This window comes from Anoplopoma fimbria, chromosome 5 (genome assembly GCF_027596085.1).
Source record: "Anoplopoma fimbria isolate UVic2021 breed Golden Eagle Sablefish chromosome 5, Afim_UVic_2022, whole genome shotgun sequence".
NCBI classification, from domain to species: domain Eukaryota; kingdom Metazoa; phylum Chordata; class Actinopteri; order Perciformes; family Anoplopomatidae; genus Anoplopoma; species Anoplopoma fimbria.
The window spans coordinates 10532614-10555603 of NC_072453.1; the positions used below are offsets into that span (position 1 = coordinate 10532614).

General features: G+C 40.9%; 1 protein-coding gene across 2 annotated transcripts in view; it reads right to left on the bottom strand.

Annotated features, from left to right (window-relative positions):
- Positions 1 to 2830: 2830 nt before the first annotated feature.
- The window catches only part of baiap2b (BAR/IMD domain containing adaptor protein 2b), a 57307-nt gene continuing 37147 nt past the window's right edge, over positions 2831 to 22990 (bottom strand). For both annotated transcript variants that reach the window (XM_054598731.1, XM_054598730.1), the window contains 11 exons: positions 22607 to 22668; positions 20808 to 20879; positions 19388 to 19525; positions 10974 to 11126; positions 8127 to 8363; positions 6962 to 7166; positions 6270 to 6471; positions 5932 to 6012; positions 5381 to 5546; positions 4057 to 4094; positions 2831 to 3040 (listed from right to left, as the gene is read on the bottom strand). In XM_054598731.1, coding sequence (XP_054454706.1) covers positions 3007 to 3040; positions 4057 to 4094; positions 5381 to 5546; positions 5932 to 6012; positions 6270 to 6471; positions 6962 to 7166; positions 8127 to 8363; positions 10974 to 11126; positions 19388 to 19525; positions 20808 to 20879; positions 22607 to 22668 — 1388 coding nt within the window. In that variant the 3' untranslated portion in view covers positions 2831 to 3006. The remainder of the gene's footprint in view (positions 3041 to 4056; positions 4095 to 5380; positions 5547 to 5931; positions 6013 to 6269; positions 6472 to 6961; positions 7167 to 8126; positions 8364 to 10973; positions 11127 to 19387; positions 19526 to 20807; positions 20880 to 22606; positions 22669 to 22990) is intronic.

The window sequence follows — 22990 nt, forward strand, 5'->3', positions numbered from 1 at the left end:
AGCGTAACTACTACTGTGCACCGAACACACACACACACACACACACACACACACTTTACATGCAGCAAGGCTGGTTAAGATTGGAACCGACACAGTTCCAGAAATGTTGACATGAGAAGCGACACCAAATGTGCAAGAAGAGCTTCTGGTTAATGTGTTAAAGCAAGAGGTGATGGTCAGCTTGTTAACTATGAGATAGGAACCTCATTGTTCTGTTAGGACGCCGTGGATAAGCAAAGAAAACCATTTTTGGAGAGTGTGTCTAGTCTGAAAGAAGCAATTTAAGCTGTGTTATAACCTACTGCTCTATATTACTCTTAAACTCTAAAATTTGATTTACAAGCTAAAAAAGAAGTCGAAGAAAAACACATTTGGCGTCAGAAGCCAATTTAGAGACAAAATAAAAGCCTTTTTAACAATCAAAGGAAGAAAAAAACTTTCTAAGGATGAATTATTTCTAACTGACTAAGGATGAAAAAGGCCTTTTGGATAAAAACAAATGAACAGAAACAACCAAAAATATCCATCTGAATTAATTTATTTCATACTTTCTAAGAGTAGAAATTCACCATACATTTAAGGTCAGTGCATGTCCATAAATTCTTTGTATATTTATTTGCTTTTTATTCTTAACAAAACCCATCAAAATAAAAGCACATCAGTTGATGTAGGAGTTATTCGGCGTGTTTATCTCTGCAGCGATGGCAGTCATACCTCGGGCTTATTTTAGTGGAGAAAGAAGAAACACTGGCAGCTTCCAGTCGTTTGCTCCCGACTTTTGTTTCTAAATTCATCAAAACAGATGAAAAAAAAAAGGGGTGATGGCAAAGCTGAGGGAGAAGACGAGTGTTAGGTAACAGACAGAGGAGAGCAGAGAGACAGCGGACATATGCAGCAAGGAAAACTTTTCTGCTAAATGCTAAATAAGTCCATCTTGACTCAAGTGGTAAATATTTTTCTTAAAAAGAGGTGAAAACCACAATGCAGTACGCACAGCTGGACAGGAAAGTGAGACTAGAAAGTCTTAATTGTTAGAAAAACTCCTCAAATGTTTTACTAATTTGGGCAAAAAAACTTTTTTTCTTCTTAAACTTTTGACTTCATCAAATATATTTGGTAAAGACAGACATTTTTGCAGAGAAGTGGGCAAAGGAGAGGTACACAGTCTAAATGTTCACCTCCTCTCTTTGGTAAAGACAGAAGTTGGATGAGATATCTTTTTTTACAAACCTCATAAGATTTAGAAACCAATAATATGAGTGGGTTAGTTATTGGACATCACATTTGAACAGAGTGGTTAGTATAGACAGGCACTAACTGGACCGACATACAGACAAGCAGACCAGCATCTTTATTTAGCACAGAGAGAATCAGACAAACATTTCCTTTTTTTTTATCTTCGAAAACATGATGCTTTTACTCACTGAGGTTTTAAAACCAAGCCTTTAATATCAAAGACAACAGTACACGAAGGCTGAATGAGGTTTCAACATCAAATGGACTCCTCTCACCTTCAAAGCTGCAGAGAGGCAGTGTCATAAATATGAGCCCTGGATATATATGTGGCTCAGTGGAAACATTTGACAATGATTTGCCTCATTTGAATCTCGGCATAGTTGTTAATGACAATAATATTGCCGTAAAAACACATTTAATACACTGAAGAGGCATTTTAATATGTCTGAATGTACAGAAAGATTTTAAATGTTTGAAAAATGAAGTTGTTTCGAGATCATGTACATCAAACCAAACAACAGTACCAGTTGTCTTTTCTTTCCTGCATGAGCGGTTATTAACTTGGCTATCCAAACTGTTTATCATTTCCATTATCACTTAATCTGCAGATGTTTTTTACAATTTACAATGATAAATACAGAAAAGGCAGCAAATTCTCACATTTGAGAAGCCAGAAACAGTGAATATTTAGGAATTTAGTAAATAAAATCACAATTTTCTGTTCACTGACTAATCAACTAGCACAAAACCCAACTCAGAGCCTTGCATGGCATTCATAGTTGACCCCATTCAGCCTTGGCATGATACTCACACACCACAATAGATAGTCAAAGGACCCCGAGCACCTGGGTTTGTATGTCTGAGCACAGAGTCCCTCCATAAGATGATGAGGAACAAGTTCAAAGGCTGATACTGAAAACGTTACAGTGGCTTTGTTTACAGAAAGTCAGAAATATAGATTATTACTTTCATAAAGTGCGTTTTTTTAATGAACCAATCATAGATACTTTATGACGAGCACTTCTGTATGGCACATTTATGTACAGTTAACATTCCCATCACAGCGTCTCTGTTCCATAAGTTAAAACATTTACATTAGCTTGTTCACTACTCGTGATACATGGCCTCTTATCTCAGAGGAATACAAAAAACCTCACAGCATGAAAAGGTAAAATTATTGGTAAATACTGAAAGACCCAGTAAAATATTGATTGTAATGCTGTTTTTTTTTTTTACATTGAAATCCTCTTTGGGATCAACATCATTAGTTTCACACCCTGATTTACAAATCCTTTACATTGTCATTCTGATGGAGCGCACTGACATTTGTGGAAATCAGGTTCCTTTGGTGGGGAAAAATATAATCCCCAACAATATGTAAAAGAAATGTACATGCATGAAAGACAAGCAAAAGATACATTCTCCTCAGAGAAAAATGTCCATCACACTGACTTTGTAAATTCAGATTGCACAGAGTCGGTTTTGTTCTGGTGTGTTGCCGAGGCTTCACCAGTGGCCCGCTGTGGCTACCGACCAGTAAGACAGCACAGAGCGGGATGGGGGAGGAAGGAGGGAGACCAGAGGAGGGGGGGGATACAGACCAAAAGCCTCTTCCCTGCATTGATTGACTCAGGGAGAGTTTATTGCCGTAAGTGGGAGGTAGGGGAGGCAGGAAAGAGGGGAAGGTTAGGGGGAGGGGGTCGGCTCAGCGAGGTGTCTGTCCTATCGCAGAGTCTGTGCCTGTCTGTCTGTCTGTCTGTCTGTCTGTCCTCACACTGTCGAAATCAATTTGCCCTCTGGGGAGCTGTGGACAAAGAGAGGGAGAGGCTTCCAGGAGGGCTGGCTCGGCAGAAACAGCAGCAAACACAAACCAGGACACACGGAGAGGCAGAAACCACGTCGAGCCTCCATCAGGAGGAATAAACCCCAAAAACTCTAAAAGCTTAACTTAGAGAAACCTAGAATATGATGGCAGGTTTTAATCAATTAAACATGAATGAGAAGCGTTTGAAGCAGGGTGAGCTCATTAGGGATTGATTGGGTGGGTGGGTGGCTGGGTGCAATTAGCAGTGGAAGCGCTACTGGAGCTGCATGGTGCATGGGAGCATTGGGAAGAGCTGGGAGGCCGAAGCACCAGTGTTTTGATATAAATGAACAAAAAAGAAAACTTAAATCAACTTAAGCTTAAGACAGAAATAAAATGTAGCAATTACATGACTATAATTAAATCTACTTCTATTTTTTTAAGGGACACAATGTCAGATGGTCCTGTGTGGAGTGAGATTAACCTCTTAACATTAATAGCAAACCAAACACAAAGACAAATCTTCTACCAATATGCATTATAAACACTAAACGGCATTATCACTTACTGTATCCTATCAAGTGCAAACAGAACAGAATGCGATCATAAAAGAGCACAAAGAAAACAACACAAATGAGAAGTTGTGGTGTGTTCTGCTGGTTGTGTGTTTGTGGGTCTGGACTTTAGGCTGCCTGCAACAAAACGTTCTCAATCCCTGAACTCTCCATCTGCAGCTGATTCAACATGGTTCCAAGTCAGTTATCGTTAAGTTATTCATAAGGGTGCATGGAGAATCCCAGGGCCCAGACTAAAGGACACAATCCCTCACTGGCTTCCCATTCACAAAAACTTACAGTTACATTTGACCAAAGTGGCTCATTTTAATATAATTTTTTTTACGTATTCAATTTGGATGATATTCAGCTTGAACTGACAGAACTGGAACTGAATTGGACCGGATTTTTGTTTAAGTACAAAATAACAACTATATATTTACTACAACAAGTGGTTCTTACCTTGTTGGGAAACGGGGCTCGTACTCTTCCACTGCTTGCTGTAAAGACAAAGAAAGAAGAGAGAATTAGTCACGCAATCATTCTGAACCTACACGATAAATAGTTTTAAAACAGTCACAGGAAACAGGAAAGTTGCGATGACCACAGCAGCCAGCAGATGGCAGCAAAGAGATATGGAAGAACAGCAGCATCTCCAGCAGTAACCATAAAAGGCTCTTCCTGCAGAAGCTTTAGCCGGATAAAAGATTGATGAACTGTATGAATACACAACACCAAATAAGTCTCTCAAAGAATGAATATAGGAGATCTTATGGCGTTTGTATTAGTTAAATATCGTGTTGATACCTTATTGCTCTTTTTGATTGCCTGGTCTGCCAAGTAAGCATTCACTTTGGTGATTTGTAGGTCAGACATTTTTTTACTGTCTGTTAAAACTACATTCAAATTACATGTTTTCTTTGTGAAGCAAGATTTAACTGCATATTCAAATATACTTGTTAAAACTCAAAAATCTACTAAACCAAATTTAGCTTGTTGTTGACCAAATACTTTCTGACCTACTCATCAAATTGAAGCATTCTGGACACTATCAAGTGCACATGAGGCTGAAGGCCAAACCCGGTTCTCCTTTAAAGTCAGCAGAGATGTTTCCCTCCCTAAAAACTGTGAGGCAGAAGGAACAGTTTAAATTGTTACATGACTACTGAGCAATTAGTCTTCGCCCACATGTTCTGTTCCAGGTGAGGCGTAGGAGAGAAGCTGGCTGACAGAGAAGGGTTCGGTGTTACATAAGTCTACTTCTGATTTTGCCTTTTGAGAAAAAAAAAAAAAAAAACCCATCCTTCATCACCACAGCTGCCTCCTCTCTCCCTCCTCTTTATATTCGAATGCTAACTTTGTAATCAACTGACGTCTTGTCATAAGCACTTCCCTCAGAGGCCGAGGCAGCCGGGATCAGAGGAAGACTTCTCCGATCTGAGACGCGCCTCATTTTACACTCGACCTTCTGTAAACAGGAACATGTGAAGTGAAGGAGAACGGACTCCTCCTTCTCTATAAGCTATAGCAGCTTAGCTTCCTCTGCGAGCTTTGCGACAGGAGTCCCGTTAAAGGAAGAGACAGCTTGTCAAAGCAAAGCTATTCCTGCAGTGTATCTCAGGTCAGCAGCACGCACAGAAAAAAGCTACCATCAAACTTTCTGGGAGAGACAAGCGCAGATCTTTGCCAGGTTTCGTGCGACGGCTCAGCTCATGTGTGAACTCATGTGTGGGTAGATGCCAGTGTGTCTGTGTGTGTGTTGTTTTGAAAGCCTCCCCCCCATCACCTGTGAGAAGCCTGGCACCGCCACACTGTAGGGGCGTTGTTGTCTGCCGTGCAGCGCCGCAGCGCTCTGTGCCGCCATCCGGGAGTGGACGCCGTAATCCGGGATGGGCAGAGCCACGTCCTCTCTCTCCAGGAGGTTACCTGTGCTGCTGCTCTTCCCGTGGAGGCTGGAAAACACACAGGTGTGCAGAAGAAGAGGAAAAGGTTAACATGATGTCCGCAGGAGGAAAATCCTAGTGGGCCAATCAGGAATAACTGTTTTAGCTTTAGGAAGATCTGCAGGGGGGCACTCATTGGGTAGTAGATTTGGATTGGTTATTTTATTCTCAGTTTTGATTGGAAGCCAATTAATGTCATTATAAATGAAAAGGAAATAAAGATTCATCATCAAATGTTAATATTCACTTAAAATAAAATAAAGAATCACAAACAAAACATAAATTGGCCTACAAACCAAATATATTAGCACAATTACACAACGTTCCTTTGGGTCATGTTTAGTAAAGTAACGTCTTACATTTTTAGGACTCGAGTAAAATTTCTAAAACTTACTTGTGTACTCGAAGTTGCCTCATGGAGTTGGTGTCGCCTTCAGAGATCACCCGGGTGTAGGAGAAGGGAAACCAGCCACGCCTGGAAGAGGTAAGGGGACACCAGATATTATCAGTACAATAAAACAAACATTAAAAACTATAATGTACCAAATGTGTTCGAGATTCAATTAAATATGTTGAAATAAAACATTTACAGTCTATTTAGGTGGACTTTATACATAAATAACGCTGGAATCTGGGCAAAAAAAAGAATCATTGGTTCATCTTACAAGGGTGTGTACAATCTCCAGAAAAAGGCAAATAAAAGCTCTCTCTGAATACACAAGTTACACTCACATCCTCGTCTTCTCATTCTCTCCATAGTGCCACCCATCGCGGGCCTCTGGGACCAGCAGGGTGATCACATCGCCCTCAAAGAAGCTGAGCAGGGTGCTGTTGTCGCCGGCTGCGTGGGAGAAGATGGCCTGGACTCGAGTTCTCCCGTTTTTCTCCAGGCCCGCAGCCATGGAGCTGGACCGGGGCAGCGTTCGGGTCTCCGCTGGGAGAGACGACAGGAAGACGGACAGCTTTCAGTCTGCATTTCTATAGTAAACACTGTTGACTAGTGTCCAACATGGCGTTACCCCAGGTACCCACACTGCAGGCGTTTCCTAGACGGCTTTCTTCTGAAATTTCAAATGGCTCAATATCTTTGTGAAACCTGTCCGTGTCCTATATCTATTTTTACTCATAATATCTCCTTCTCATTTTTAATATCACATCTCCGTCTATTCCCGCTTGCTGTGGCCTGTTTCTTATTAAAAGTGCACAGGTTGTGTGTCACTTCAAGGCAGATGTATTCCATTAGCTCTTTGAGTGACTTTGATCTCTGAAATGGTTGAAATCATACTTTTTCAAGAAATGAACTACGATATATTTGCTGTGATGATAAAAAGCAAACTGAAAAGCTAACTTTGTTACCGTTTTGATTAAATGCTCCCTTCATCCTTCCAAACCCCTTGACATTGGTACACAGTGTGTGTCCTTACTCAGTGTGGTCTTGCTCTTGGCGGGTGCGACCTTGCGCACCGGCAGGGTGTTGGAGTAGACCTCCCCTCCGTGTCGCTGTGTCTGCGGTGAGGCCTTGCCCTGAGCCACCTTGCCCTCCATCCACTGCTGGTAGTCCTCTCCTCCGTGAGCGCCCGCTGTGCCATTCATCACCTGCATCCCTCCTTCCACACCTCCCATCAGCCTCTGCAAAGAAGGTACACATTTGCATACAGGCGATTAAAACACACTCTTTCTCTCTTCACATCAGCCGAAGCCGTTACATAACATCCAGCAGCTCGTTAATAATAATGAACGAGGTGGAGAGTGAATCTGGGTCAGCGAGAGCTGTTTAATGAAAAGACTACATTTGAGTTTATGTTGCTCTAAAGATAAACATATGGAATGACTACTGGGAGACTGTACAGAGTTTCAAAGTGTATTTAATCTGGGAACTTAAAACGCCACTGAATTAGCACCAGAGTTTTAATTAAAAGCTCGAGCCAAACGGAGTCTTTCATGTCATTCTTAAAATGTTTCTTTTTTTCAGTTACCAGGCCTGCAGGAGGGGGGGGCAGGGTGTAGAAGAGCCCGAGGACGTGGGGAATGTAAGCCTCTCCTGTGCAACGAGCTAATTAGCATGGCTCGCTAACAAGTTCATTTGCATTCACAAGAGTTTTTCGAGGACGCGTTGAGGGCTCCCATGATGCAACAGGCACATCCTGGATCAACACCTCTCAGCACATTACAGGTCCTCATTACAGGTCTCTTTAGAAAGCAATTACCAGTGTTTGTGTGTGTGTGAGCCTTTGTGCCTCCATTTTGTGAGGACCAATTTCAGCTTTTACCTTGAGAGTGAAGAAATGTTTGGAAAGTGGGCTAACAAGGACATTTTGTCTTCACTTGGCCTCACTTTTTCATGGACTGTTTGGGGTTTAAAACTTTCAAATGTGTGTGAATCATTCAAAAAAGATGATATTTTACCGCAAAATAAAGATTCACAGAAAAAACACAAACCCAGTGACCCATTGAAGAAGCCAATAACACCATTCATTACAACTGATGATTCTGAAACAGTCTATTATCATATACAATATCTATTAATACTGTAACATGCACAGGTATGAGGAGGACCAAATGATGATTTAAGGCAGTAGAGGAACCCACCTGCTGTCCCATGCCCCCGCTGGCCCTGAGGGCTGCCAGCTCTGGAGGCACCGGCAGAGGTTTGGCACCGGGGATGCTCTCAGAGATGGGCATGCCTGGATGATGAGTGCCGGGAACCATGGCGCCCGCTACACCGCTCATCTGCTGGGCCAGGAACATGGCACGATCTGGCAGTTTGTTGGGCTCGGCACACGCCTGCTGCCACACCGGGATCTTCTGGGATAAAAGCTCCTTACCCTGAAAGCAGGAAGGAAGATGGGGGATGAGGCTTGTGGGTAAAAGATAGTATTATACATGTGTTTTTTTTCTATTCAAAGTAAGTAGATTCCTAGTAGTTCATACAACAGTGACAATGTTCAAAAAATCATTTAGATCTGCCAAGAAAAACAGGATACAAAATATACGTAAAATCTTCTTTTGCACATGTTGTCACATGTTGTCACATGTTTCCCCATAGAGATCCACATGGCAACACATAATTCATATAGGCAGAAGTATTCGATAGATGAGTAGATCAGTAGATGCAGGCCACAAGAGATGAGTAGCAGGATGAGAGATATGAATCCCCTTCATGAACGCACTCATTTGAGAAGCTCTCAGATGGTAGTTACATTTCCTCCATACATTATGCAGCAGGGCAGTTACATAAAGATAGTTCTCATTTGCATTGGTCGTCAGAGCATAAATGAGTGAGTCCTGAACCCATGAATATTGTAAAAAAAAAAAAAAAAAAAAAAAAAAAAAAAAAGATGCTGCAGAGAATCTGCCGTTCAAACAGATTCAACTCCACCAGGCTGGTGTGGAGGATAAACACCGTCAGGTTCCAAGGTTGTCTGGCCCCGCTGAGAGTACGTGGGCTGGAGCGTCAGGTGTCAGGGTGTGGGTGGGATGATCAAATAAATCAACACATACATAAATATGAAAGTACAGCGCAAACAAAACCATACCCAACAGTGTGAGCATCGCATCACCAGGGATTCATGCTCTGAAATAGCTTTGAGCTCACTTAGTTTGTCATTAAAAGTAAATTTCTTGTGGCCATTAATGTTTAGGCTAGATTGATAGAAATACTTTCATTTCAATTTTATGTGTTTCCAACAAAGTCTTTCTCAGTTGTTGATGAGTCACTACGACCTCAGTTAGCCCTTCTGAATAGCTCAGGTGGAGCGTAGGTGGGACGCTGCCTTTACCAGTGTGATAATAAAATCAACTAGCAGACGGTGGTTCTTTTTCCTTCGTTCTCTACTCACACAGTGTTGGAGATTTGCCAATTTGTGAAAGTACCCGGTAAGTAAAGGCAGCGTAGAGACCAACATCACCAGAGTATTCCTCCAGTGCTCTGTGCAGACATAGATGCTCATAATCAAGCTCAATACCATTAAGCCACTCCAGATTGACGTATATACCCAAAGCAACCACCTAACCAACCTAGTGACACCCTAGCAACACCTTAGCAACCACCTCACAATACTCTACATTTAGCAACATTACATCTACATTTTAAACAACCATTTAGCAACACCCAGGTCAAAATGTACTTTAAGCTCTGGCTTGCTCAGGCAGCAACACTCAATTTATGGCTTTAAGGCTTTTGCCACTTTTTTTTTTTTTTTTATGCAATTCATTTGGCCATCAATATATTTTTCTGAGCTCTTCTACAACAAATAAAAGCAATTAACCAAATAGGTCGTGCGTGTATTATAGTGTCCTTTTGTCGGAACCAAGGTGGGAAACTTTATTACTCCATTCAACGAAGGCAAAGGCAGCACAGAGCAGAACCACTCCTTCCATTCTTTCCTTTAACAATGGAACTCATTTTAAACCTTTTATTGGAAAGGTGCTGCAACTCTTGCAAACTTGCATCGCTGCTGGTATGAAAAAATTTGATGCAAAATATGTCCAGTTGAGTATTTCGCATTTCCAAGCCGTTTATTTTTAACGCCCATGAGGTTCTTATTCAAGATTAGTGCTGCAACGAATGATTTTCAGTACACAGGCATATTCAATCAATTACTCTGCTCAGTATTTTCTTAATTATTCAATTAGTCAATAAAATCTTGCTATTTTAAATTCCCGCTGCCCAAGGTGAGGATTTACAACTGCCTGTTTTGTTCGACCAACAATTACAAAAAGACATTCAGTAACGATCATATATGACAAAGAAAAGCATCAAATCTTCACATTGAAGAAGTTGGAACGATAGAAATACTGACACGTTTTAACTGCTCCAAGTTAATCGCCTGTCGATCAACTAATTAATTTATCAGCTAATACAGTATTTATTCAAAGTTCAACTGTATTTTGCAACCGAGTTGAAGACTGATTAAATAATTTTCTGCTGTTAATGCATCATCACATCGGCGGTTTGTGTTCTGTGCTTCCTCCCTCTGTCTATCAATCACTCATTCAGACACTTTCACACCCACACACAGTGAGTGAACCAAGTGTTCCTGCAGAAGTAGGTCATTCTCTCTCCCGCTACCTCCCCACTTCACCCTCCTCCTCCTCCTCACCCACTCACCCTCCATCCATGCTTCACTTTTCCCCAGTGTGAAGGGGTGAGAGGAGATGCTTTTTGTATCAGTTTCTTGGATAATAAACTCTTGACAAGTGATATCTAGGCTGCACTGGTGCATGTGAAAAAAGCCAAGACACAACGGCAGAAAACGTAAAATAAAGGAATTAATTCAGAACCTAACAGTGGCAAAGAAAGATGGGAACAAAGCAATGAGTGTGGATAATTTACATCTGCACATTCTGTAAACAAAGTCTTTGAATTTGAGAGCAAGTTCACGATACATATTGGCACATCAGTTCTATCAGTTAGCAGTGGCTTTTGCTCCTCACCTTGCCGTGGTAGACGCTGCCGTTCTTTGCCACGGCACACTGGCGATCCACCAGGAAGCAGTACCTCCTCCTCTCCTCGGACAGAGCGTTTTTGTAGCCCTCGGCGATGTAGTTGTCCAGCTCGCTCTGCTTATTGCTGATGGCCTCCACATACTGGAGAGAGGAGGGGAAAAGAATGGCATTAAAAAAAACATGGCTGCATGTTCTTTAAAGGGCTTTATCTCACGGTCCTGATACGGTTGAAATGACAAGATTGGAGAGAAGAAACCACAAAACTGGAACTTAAAGGCAACTTTTACTGTGAACATTAATGAGCAAAATGACGTCAAAGGCGAAGTTTTAGGCTCTCAAAACACTGCAAAATGACATTTAAAACATTCAACAGCAACATCTCCTGCTATAAATGCTGTCCCCTTTTTCCCTTATGACCTTTAAATACCACAAACTAAATTCCACTGTGTACATTGGGTGAATGAATAGATGAATGGACTGGGCCGTTTTTAAACTAAAATTAATTATCATACATCACAATCATGACATATAAAAAAGCAGAGACATGGTGGATTTATGTACTGCTTTAAAAATCAAACCGTGGGCATGTGGAAAATGTCACAGCACATCAGAACTGACAACCATGAATTAGAACAAAAGAAGTCAGGCACCACAGACTGTCTGATCAAAGATGTGTCTATTATGTTATAATGGTGACTGCTAGCTAAATAAGGCATCCTTTTGCTGCATCTGACCTTTAAACCCATTCTACCTCCATCAACGACTCAGCCCACTGAGTCCTCTTACTGGTTGCACTGAGGTGCAGGACGTCTCGTCTCCATCCAACAAGTGGAACCACTCATCCACATCTTGCATCACCTCGACACTCTCACACACACACACAAACACAAAGGCTGAGTGCGGTGAACCCCACTTTGTCCTCAGAGTCACTTATGCAACGGAAAGCATTTGAAGATTCCCACGGTGTCGGATAATGTGAAACAACATTCTCAGAGTGCCAGACAGTGAGAGGTGTTAGAGAGCTTTGCCGGGTTGTTCGCAGCCTACGCACACGTACGTGACTGGCTGGTCCAAATGACACCAGTTCTGCTGGAGGGTACAGTCGAGATGAAAAAAACAAACAGTCAGTGGCGAGAAATCATTTTTAAATGAGGGACTTAAATTACCCACCGCTGCGATATAATCACCGTCACCTTTTAATCATAATCAGACATTAATTGGGTAATTAATGAAGAAAATTCATGATTCATTTTTACATAACTCTTTCAGCAACATAATAAACATAATAACTGTATTAAAAAGGGCCAACCTATAAGTTTCTATATAAATCACAGATATCTATCATTTGCTGAGAAATATAGCCAAGTTATCCACTTTTTTAGTTGTTCTTAATTTTAATGAGAATGTATTCACATTTTTAAGATGAACTTAGTGTTTAAGAAGTAAAGTGATTGATAATATATAAATTATATAATAATATTGTATTTAAAGAAGAAAAGGTGTAAAAAAAATATATAACATTCGATTTTGTTTATAATAGTTGTAAATCCAGAGTTTATCAATCGTTGCCATATAATCTTCAAGTCTAATTCCAAAGTTTCGTTTTTGAGTCAGGATATTCATTATTCAGCTCTCTTCTTTAGTATAGTCTCTCTAGGTTTCTCTGGTGGGAAACAATGTTGATATGCTGAAGGGCCACATGGAGGAGCCACAGTGTCACAACTCAAGTATTAAAAACAAATCTGTCATCAAAAGATAAATAAAATCATCTACTAGAATGTGGTCATCTAGCAGGAAAGCAACAATTTCTGAACACTGAACAACATCCTTCATGTGGGCACACAAACGCTGAGCAGCGATCACCTACAGGGAAATTTGAAACAGCGACAACAAGCAGTAGAGGAAGACGAAGGCCACTTATGAATCATACAAACTGCGGAGGTGGAGAGGCTCTCAGGTAGCCAACGAACACACAAGTGACCATGTGGATCAGATTCAGAGCAGCATGCTGAGGTCAGGGTTTATTGTCAGGGAGAAGTTGGAAAACTTTGTGTGTTCTGCGCTACTCTCAAGTGATTAAAGAAAACATACTTATTAATATCATATTTAATGTCTGCCAACTGTTCCCTCTAAGTGCTACACACTTTACCTTTAAATACATTAATATCTAATCTTCAAATCATTCTTTTTATTATTATTATTTCAGTTCAGTTCGTGCTCATGGTGCAGAAATCTAAATAGATGTATATTTAACCAAATTACCACAAACTATGTGCAGTCTGCTCTGAGCTCTGGACTCGATGGGAATTTAAAAGCATAAATTTACATAAATAATAATACAGACAGAGGGAAGAATGGGAGTCAATAGCATCATCTTTCCCTCAGGGCCCAGAAACAATACGATGTCTATCACACAGTATATCTCCTATAGCCTCATATATCCTGTTTCATGTTGTTCTTAGCTGTGACTTTGTATGTGCACAAGCGAGAAAAATCATAAAGTCTACAGGACGAGAAACGGTTTTAGTGCTATAAGCTCAGCACAGCACAGTTTTATAACAGCACCCTGGAGAGCGACATTACGTTGATATCCATTAAAGTACATTAATCCAGCACAGCTGAGTTCCTTTTCCATTATTTAAGTAGTTTGCATACATCAGGCCGGCTGTATGCGGTGCTCATATGTGATCGCTCTCAGACATGGAGACCCAATTAGATTCCAACTGGCCTTTCAAGCCGCTGCCAATCAGCCGCTCCTCGCCTGGAGCTTCCTCTTCACACAAAATATAAATCTGCTCCAGGTTTCTGCTGACAGCGAACACAATCAGCATTTAAGACTCGTACTGAGAGGAGGAGTGTGTGCTTGTTTGTCCAGTGTTCATTGACTTATTTCACATGAAAGATGGTCTGAACCGACTCTAAATGTCAGTGAGTGTGTTTCAAAATCCGACTGTAACAGATTGATCAGTAATTAAAACGTTAAACATGCATGACATGAGATGTTTTCTTTAAATCCAACCAACCTCAAGGGATATTATTATATTACCCTGCAATGTGTGTATGTAAATTATTTTCATGCATGCTTGGTGCAGAGCCAAAAGAATACCTGCACTGCTCAAATTAATTATTAAGAAACTGACAAAAGGCTGAACGTATAATAAGCAACAAAGGTGCTAACTTCCAGTCAGATTTTTAAAAAGAAACGGATCTCATGATGGAATGGATTTTGGCGTTTCTGGCCCGATGCTGATCTTCATTCATATACAGTCAGCACCTTTTTAAGTCTTCTCAGCTGCAGTCAGAAACTTCTATGGACGGAAAGTGTAAATGTGACTGAAATTAAAATCGATGTTTTGGATTCTGTTTTGCATGAAGCCGAGTCTCTGTCTGTCAGAGTTAATCTGGAAACAACTGCTGCGCATAAACTTCAGCTTTCAGACACTGTTTTTGCTCATTAGTAATCATTATTTTTACATTTCGGTTGATGAATGAGTTTTGGTGTGTGGAGATAAAGATGAGCCTGAAGTCTCTTCTAGTTGTTCCCTTTGTTGGGGTTACGAGATAGAGTGACTCCTGGTGATATGGGTTAATAATCTACTTCACCATGATGGCATATCTTCAGTCAACAGGTCTGTCCATCACTTCTTCTAGCCTTGACATTTTGGCACATTCATGGTCCCCAATAGATCCAGATGACTTCCTGACTCCTCCTCTAGTGCCACCATGTTGTTCCTATTTGTGATCATCTCATCCCTCCTCATTGGTCTCTTTGCTACACAAACACAGCTCTCATCTCATGACGTGCTCCCGTCTCCCGTTAAAAAAATTCTCATAAACTAGAAAACCCAGGTAGGCAGGTGGGAAGTATTTTCACGGATCATTCACACACGGTTTCACAGGAAATCCCCATCTTCCCCTCATCCATCACAGCTTTCTTTTTTCTGATGATGGGATGATAATTGTGTTTTTGATTGGTGTTACTACTCTGCACTCGCATGTTGGGAGCCACGAAAGGATGCAATTTAATCTCCATAATGTCGCATAGTTGCTTCCCACTAGGATTGAATAACGCTGCTTGATACGAAAGGAAAACTCACTTTCCTCATTTGCCATTACTATCCATAAAACTAATGTGTTTATGATTAAATATTTACAAGAGCTTAGCCTTTAGATCCAGATTGACGCAACATTCAACTTTTAATATCCTGTTTTTCCAGATCACATATCACATGAAAAAAAATATATGCCAGTTTTTTCCAATATCGTGCAGCCTTTCCTCCCAGTTTCTTAAATAAGTTTCCACAGGCCTGGGATTTTTCAAAAAGATGTGGAAACATACAGCAGATAAGGACACAGATCTCACTGCTCTCTACTGTAAGAAGACAAGAAAAACATTTATTCTTCATTCTTTCTCATTACAGAAAAGAAGCGAATGAAGCAGGACTTGATGCAGCGGAAGTGGGACGTAGTAGGAGTGATTTATTTTCCATTAGCTTATCTAAAGCAACAAACCACCTCTTTCTACCATTCACACTTCAGTCACAAATACAGGAGATTTAACAGGCTGTATATAGGCAGCAGCTCAGAGCTTTATGGCCCCTGAGGGACACCGGTGTGAACGCTTGACTTCCCATCGCCTATAGTTTTAATATCAACATCAATCATGAGCAGGAATAGTGAATGGGGATTACTTTAATCTGTGTTTTATTATTCATTTTTCATTCTTGCTGCTCCAAAAGGCACCAGTGAGCTTCTGCTTCACGTTTGATCAGTGGAGGGTTGCATGAAGTAAGGAGGATGCTTTACCGGAGATTACAGCCTCATTATGTAGAAGCACACTTTCAGGCTTTGCACAAAAACATGAAATCTGTCATAGGTACCCAGGCAAATATGTATACGCCATATTGTAGTTTCAAAAAGGCAAATGTGTCCGTTTATGTTTGGCTGTGAGCTGGTGGCCACTGGTGTCTCCGGTTCCTGCCAAAACCTGGTTCCCCCGAGGGCCAATATGAAGTACAGCAGGACTCTGGCTACCTAAACACCCTCAGCTCATACACATGCTACACACACGTGTGCAAACTTGATAGTACTCAGAGTGCATAGCTTTGCCAATCCTCTAAACCATTATAAATGATTGTGATTGTTAAAAGGTTAGTAACTCTAGCAGAAGAAAAGATTGGATCAAGGTCTGCAGAAATATTGTAACATTTCTGCAGACCTTGATCCAATCTTTGAATACATACAGTTGAACTTTGAATAAAAAATCCCTGGATTAGCACAGAAAATGAATCCTTTGTTTGTTTACTCATGGATGACTCTCTACTAAGACTTGCACTAGCAAATAGAAACAGAAATGAAAAATAACCTTCTTACTGGAGGTATTACACACACACACACACACACACACACACACACACACACACACACACACACACACACACACACACACACACACACACACACACACACACACACACACACACACACACACACACACACACACACACACACACACACACACACACACACATTTATAAATTAACGCATTATCAATGGAAGCAAGTGCACACCCTCTGAAAGTGAAATTAGTGAGGTGTTCAATGTTGGACATTGAGTTCTGGAGAGATGAACAGCAGGTACGGAGGGTAAGTCCTGGTCTCTCAGCTGAGACCTGGTCTGTGATGATAAGCCATTAAAGCCCAGAGGAAGTGCAGGACTTTGGGGCAAAATGTTCCCGTTCTGTTGTTCCTCACAGCCTCCATGTATTGATTTTTTTGTACCGACCGGAACGGCCTCCCCTCTCACGCTCCACCAGCCATCCATCGAAGCAACACTAACAATTACACAATAATAACCTCCCCTGCTGCTCCTGCAGAGCGGAGCGGGCCGACTGCCTCAGCCTCTGGATTGCTGCACAATTAGCCCTTAACCTCCGGCACCATGTTCTCTCTGCACTGCCGTGATGAGTTAAAACCATACAGGGGTGTGGAAACCACTTTCTCTTACTATGTACAGAGTTTTTCTACTATAGTGTTTAATTATACATTTGCAGGGGTTTCTTTTAGGGGTTGTATCATGATTTGTCATTCAAAATGATAAACTGTCTAATGAAGCCAAAAAATGCCCAAAAAGAATTGGTAATCCAGACACATGAATCCAGATGTTTCCACTGACACAATATCAATATTGTTCTTGGTTTGGACAATATTCCCTGTTGGCCGCTGTCACCTCTTTAACCAACAATGTGATAAAATAATTAACAGCAGTCTACCACTGGATTACAACGTCTTTAAACAGATGTGATGTGTATTGAAAAGCCACACCGGAGCTGCAGGTGAGAGTGTTTTTGCTGTCGGTCGATGAAGCCCCATTTTGAAGGCTCCGTTGTGAGTTTAATTATTATTAATATATGACAGCTGAAGTGCTGGCAGGACAGAAATATACCAACTAACGTTCCTCAGCCACAGATTCAGCCTATTACAGATCAGGAACTTGTCCTGTCGCCCCATAAAAAAAATCTCAAAAGCTTATGTCATTTCCATACGGATTAAAGCCCATTATGGTCATTTGATGAGTGACCACATACACCCACACAAGCAAAGAGTATAAAGAACTACACACATATAATTCCTCATCATTCTTTCCTTAGTGGCCCTCATTCTCTCTCTCTTTCTCTCTCTCTCAGCCTCTCGGAGTGCTGAGGAGCAGCTGATTGGACGGACAGCACATCACAGCAGGCTCTCCTGTGCAGGTTGTGTAAGAGGCCACGCCCACCATGTGTCACCAGAGCGCCTACAGACGGGGGCGCAGAGACTCTCACTCCGTCTCCTCACGCCTCCTCTCAAGCTTTACCTAAACCTGCTGAAGCCTCACCTGAACAGAAGAAATATGCCTCATTCCACCCATTCACCTGGCCCAGATATCATAAACAAATATTATGTAATGCTGATGAACTGTGACTGTAGTGAAACTCGGATTAAACACGTCTCATGTTCTTTGTAGAGTTTTGTTGTGGTGTTTTTTTTTATATATATCTTTATATAAAGTTATATAAAGATTACCCACTTGTGTAAAGAGGGCCATTTGCATTTTTGGGTTACCTGAAGGTAAGGGAAGGGGGTTCCAACATTCAATATTATTTATTTATTGGTGCTATATAAAATTAAACTCTGATTATTTGTTTTTTTTGATGAATTCAACTTTCTTAATGTATTTTATTTTATTCAATGTTTCTTTGGCCAGGATAATGCTATTTACATTTTAAATATCTCTAACAAGTGGGTCTTGGTCAATATGGCAGCATGAAAGTTTCCCCACATTAATACACACAGATAACGGATTTATTTAAAAAAAGTTTCCCCACATTAATACACACAGATAACGGATTTATTAATAACAAAATAAAATCCTAAAAAAATGCACATAAAAGAAACAGACAAAACCAACCAGCAAATTGCATCAATCAAAGGATCCAGTGTCAAGTACATTCAAGGCTCTAATGATCCTTAATCCTGTTTTTATAATCTTGCATGATTATAAAATAATCTATTTTCAAATCTCTCACACAGAGATTAGGGTACAAAAACTTTAGTGTTTTCACTAAACACAGCGTAGGTTCTTGGAATGACATAGCTAATTTTTCCACATGAAGTTTTGACCTTGATGAAGGCCACAGACTTAAAAAAACGTCAGCTCTCCTTGATACTACTGTTCCCAACACCACGTTCTTATCTCTGGGATTGTTTTCGCTGTGTTTGCCGCAGTGAGTTTGAGTCGGGAACTTCCCTTTCCCCATTTCTCTCACTGTGCAGAGCCTCGCAGACTGGCACCCAAACTGCTTGTGCCCAGTCGGGGGTCCCATCCCATTCAGCTCAGCACGTCCTATCCAATCAGTGCTGTCACGGATTACCAGCCGTGCTTGAGCTCAAATCCCATCAGAGGGAGGGAAAATGCATCCGGGAGCCAACTCTACGAGGAGCAGGGCCACAACGGAGAGTCAGCGTGAGTTCACTAAAAGTCTGCGTTGGTGACTTATTATGACTTTGCTGAAATAAAGATGAAGTGAATGACGAGAAACTAATGTTTTCTCAAGAGACCAACTGGCAGGTTTTCTGCGCCACATACTTGGCTGAAGCTAATGGGATTATATTTTCTTGGCACTGGCTGTTGTCACCCGTTTTTATACAGTGGTCCTCCAGCCGGCCATACGGATGAGCTATGAGCCACAGAGCTAGGACATCTGTTTAATTCCTATAGTATAGTTTGCACCATCCAAAACATCTGACACTGCAGCCTCCCACACTGAACACACACACACACACACACACACACACGCACACGCACACACACGCACACACACGAGAGAGAGAGAGAGAGAGAGAGAGAGAGAGAGACAGACTGACCTGCATCTCCTTGTCTCCGTACTTGGACGGGTGCTTGCTGCCCTGGCTCTTTCTGCGCAGTTTTTTCAGCTCCGCCTGGCACTTCTCCAAACTCTCCCCTTTGCTCTTGTGCTCCATCTGGTACTTCTTCAGCGCAGCCTGAGGGGGGCAGCACAAAGTCAGCAGGGCAGATGACGTTCTTTTTTACACTGACACATTCCATTGCAAACGGCCTGACAAGTGGTCAGCTTGTGTTTTCATTGCATGAGGGAATGGTTTAAAGATTGTTTTATAGGGCTTTTCTTTTTATTGACTTCATTTGTGTAGTTTTGAATGAGAGGACGAGGGGGGGAAGAGAGCGTATGAAATGCAAAAGAACACATGGGAGCCTATCCCAGCATGCACTGGGCGAGAGGCAGGACACACCATGGATGTAAGATAAGATAGGATAAGATAATCCTTTATCAGTCCTGCAGCTGGGAAATTTGCAAATTGCATGTGTCGCCAGTCTATCACAGGACTAACTCTATGTAGGCTATGTGTGCTGCATGAATATGTACTATGTAAAGTATTTGACAACTTACTGACCTGTACACTTGATCTGAAGTGGCTCTATAGATAATTAGGATTTTAATACATCAACATTTTTGAATGTAACTGTCAGAATGACATTCGTTGTAGAGCTTTCCAAACATGCTGGTACATCCCCCGTCTCAAATGATAAAATGTGTCTGGGACTTATTCCAAACTACTGATCTACATAAATGAATTTGTTTTTGTTTTTTGTAAAAAAAAAAATGTTTTCACAGAATGAGTCATAATTCACAGGGCAGAGTGGAAAGTATTTTATGTAACTTGCTGCAGTGGTTTGGATGAAAGCCATTGGGAAATTAAGGAGAGAGTGTGCGTTTTGTCTCTGATGTTATGAGAACATGGCTCATGTTGTATTCACCGTAACTTCACTCCCTGGAGAGGCCCAACTGACGTGGAGCAGAGTAAAAAGTAGTGCTACACTTAAGAACACGGCGGGTCAGGTACAACGTTACCTAACTTAGTTATTGATGCTTAAAATACAGGCCATGCAATTAATAATTTAAGATGGAAGTAAGTTTGGGATTTTGCTCCTTTATTGAAATGATGAGTGGGGCCTCTAAAAATAACTAACAATTAAATAAGTTCCAGCTTCAGCACAGAATAAGGTTAGACAGTTATGAGAAAAATGACAGAGTTAGACATTAAACATATTATAGATAACTGCACAGTGGCTGTCTGCTGTAAATGAGATTTATAACACTGAAACAAACAGTAAAACAATTAGCCAAAATAAGCTAAGAGGCTCAGTAGAACCCTGTGGTTTGTCACTCTACACATGGGCTAATCAAACAGATGGGTTTTGGGATTTTATTTCCATATAATTGTGCATAAAAAAAGGGAATCTCACGTTCAGGTAGCGTGCGTCCAACTCCACCTTCTTCTCCAGCTCTGTGAGCAGCTCGTTGTGGAAAGACTTCAGCTGAAAGACACACAGGAACACGAAAACCTCAAAACAATGCAACCAACACAAAACCAACTAAACCTCAAGTAGTTATGTTCTCAACCACAGGGGAATATTTAAAATAAAGGAATGTAACGTTTCAGTGTTGTGGTGAAGGAATGACTCGGAGGGATGCTTTTGTTTTGCTGTCGGAGATGTGACACCCAAAGGACTAGTGGAGGATGTGTGGTATGTAAGAGCATGCCACAGTCAATTAGCTGTCTCCTGTGCATGTGTAGTATGTGTGCCTGTGTGTGTGCCTGTGTGTGTGTGTGTGTGTGTGTGTGTGTGTGTGTGTGTGTGTGTGTGTGTGTGTGTGTGTGTGTGTGTGTGTGTGTGTGTGTGTGTGTGTGTGTGTGTGTGCACTGGCAACCCTGTCTCCTTCAAAATAAAATTCCTATACAACTAAACTGCATAATCGATTATGTTTTGAGGGAAATTATTTTTTCCTGGATTACGGTGGAGTTTTAGATTTTAGGTTGTAAAGTGAAAAGAAAAATGCAATTAAACTACTTGGTAAGGTTTAGAAAAAACACCATGGTTTGGCTTAAAATGACCTTTGTTAAGTTATACAAGTTAAAATAAACAGAAGTCTCCTGGGTTTGTTCGACCCATCAACAATCCTGCCACATCCCTACGCAGACAATCATAAGAAACGTATTTGTGATATGTCAATAAACGAACAGTTTCCTGGGACAAAAAAAACGTTTCCCTCAAATCGTAATTGACAATGGAGCTTCGTTGTATGGGAAGACTGTTTTTGGTTGAGCAAGCAAAGTTGAACCAGTGGTGAAATATTACCAAGTAAACTAAAAATGATAGAATAAATGATGTTTTATATATTTAATGTTTTACTTGTGACAATCTACTAGACCTACAAAACACATTTCAAATGAAAATAACATCAACAAAAGCAAAGCATGTCTTAGCACTTAGTGACCTCTCACCATCTTTGTCTCTCTCTTATCATCCATGTTGGGAGATGTAATATTTTCTTAAACTAATATCTGCAGGATATTTGCTAAAAAAGCAGGAGTTTCATGCAGTTTAGACAGAGTTCATTGTCTAGAAATGTAGATAAAACTGTTTATGCGTCTCAGTGGAGAGACCCATAGACAGATCACTACTGCATTCACTCTCCATCTCTGTGGATAAGAGATAAGCATCTGATCTCTGATTAATTTGTAAATTATACTTCATAAACATTGCCTTGGACCATTGACATCCATCACCCAAAAGGAAGATATGACATGCAATTCAAAAAATAACCTTTATAGAAACTTTGCATTAAGATTACAGCGCCTCTCCTCTTCTCTTGGTTGACTGAACGATCTCTGCTAATGTCTCCACAATTGGCCAATTTACTCTTTGGAAGATTCAAATAAACATCTTTTGGGTTACTGAATTGAAAAATGTCTGTAATGGCGGCAATTTACAAATCAGAAGATCAGCAAACAAACCATAATTAGATGAATCTGCTGCCTACAGTAAATAGTAGTACATTAGAAGCTACTCAAGTACAGTAAGAGTTTGTGTTTATATGTGAATGTGAGTGTCTTGTATAAGTGGGAGTATTAAATATTAAAATATATCCCGTCATGTGGAGACTCCAAAGCGAAAAGGCCCCCAATCTGTTTGGCTCCAGACTCGTTGCTTAAGAAGGGCTGATTTTAGCAACAACGCCACCACCACCACCACATGCTCACCATCTCCTCAAGCTGGATCTGGATCTGTCTGTGCACTTCAGCCATCTGAAAGAGCACCTCCCCTATGGAGAGAAGACAAAGAAGAGAAAGACCATAAACAAAAGAAAAGTGGAGTAGAGGGAGAGAGAGAGAAGAGAGGGTGATATCAAATATTTCCAATGTCAGAGAGAGCTACATACTCCGTGCATTAAAAATAAAAAGAAGACCATGCAGCCACACAGAACAGATGGGAGACAAGTGTAGGGTGTCGAGGGAGGAGGAGGAGACGATGGACAAGATGAAACATCAGTCATGATACTGACGAAGCAGACGACAAAAACAAACATTACAGAAATATGCAGCACAGACAGAATTATGAAAAATCAAAGAAGCAATTAAGCAAAT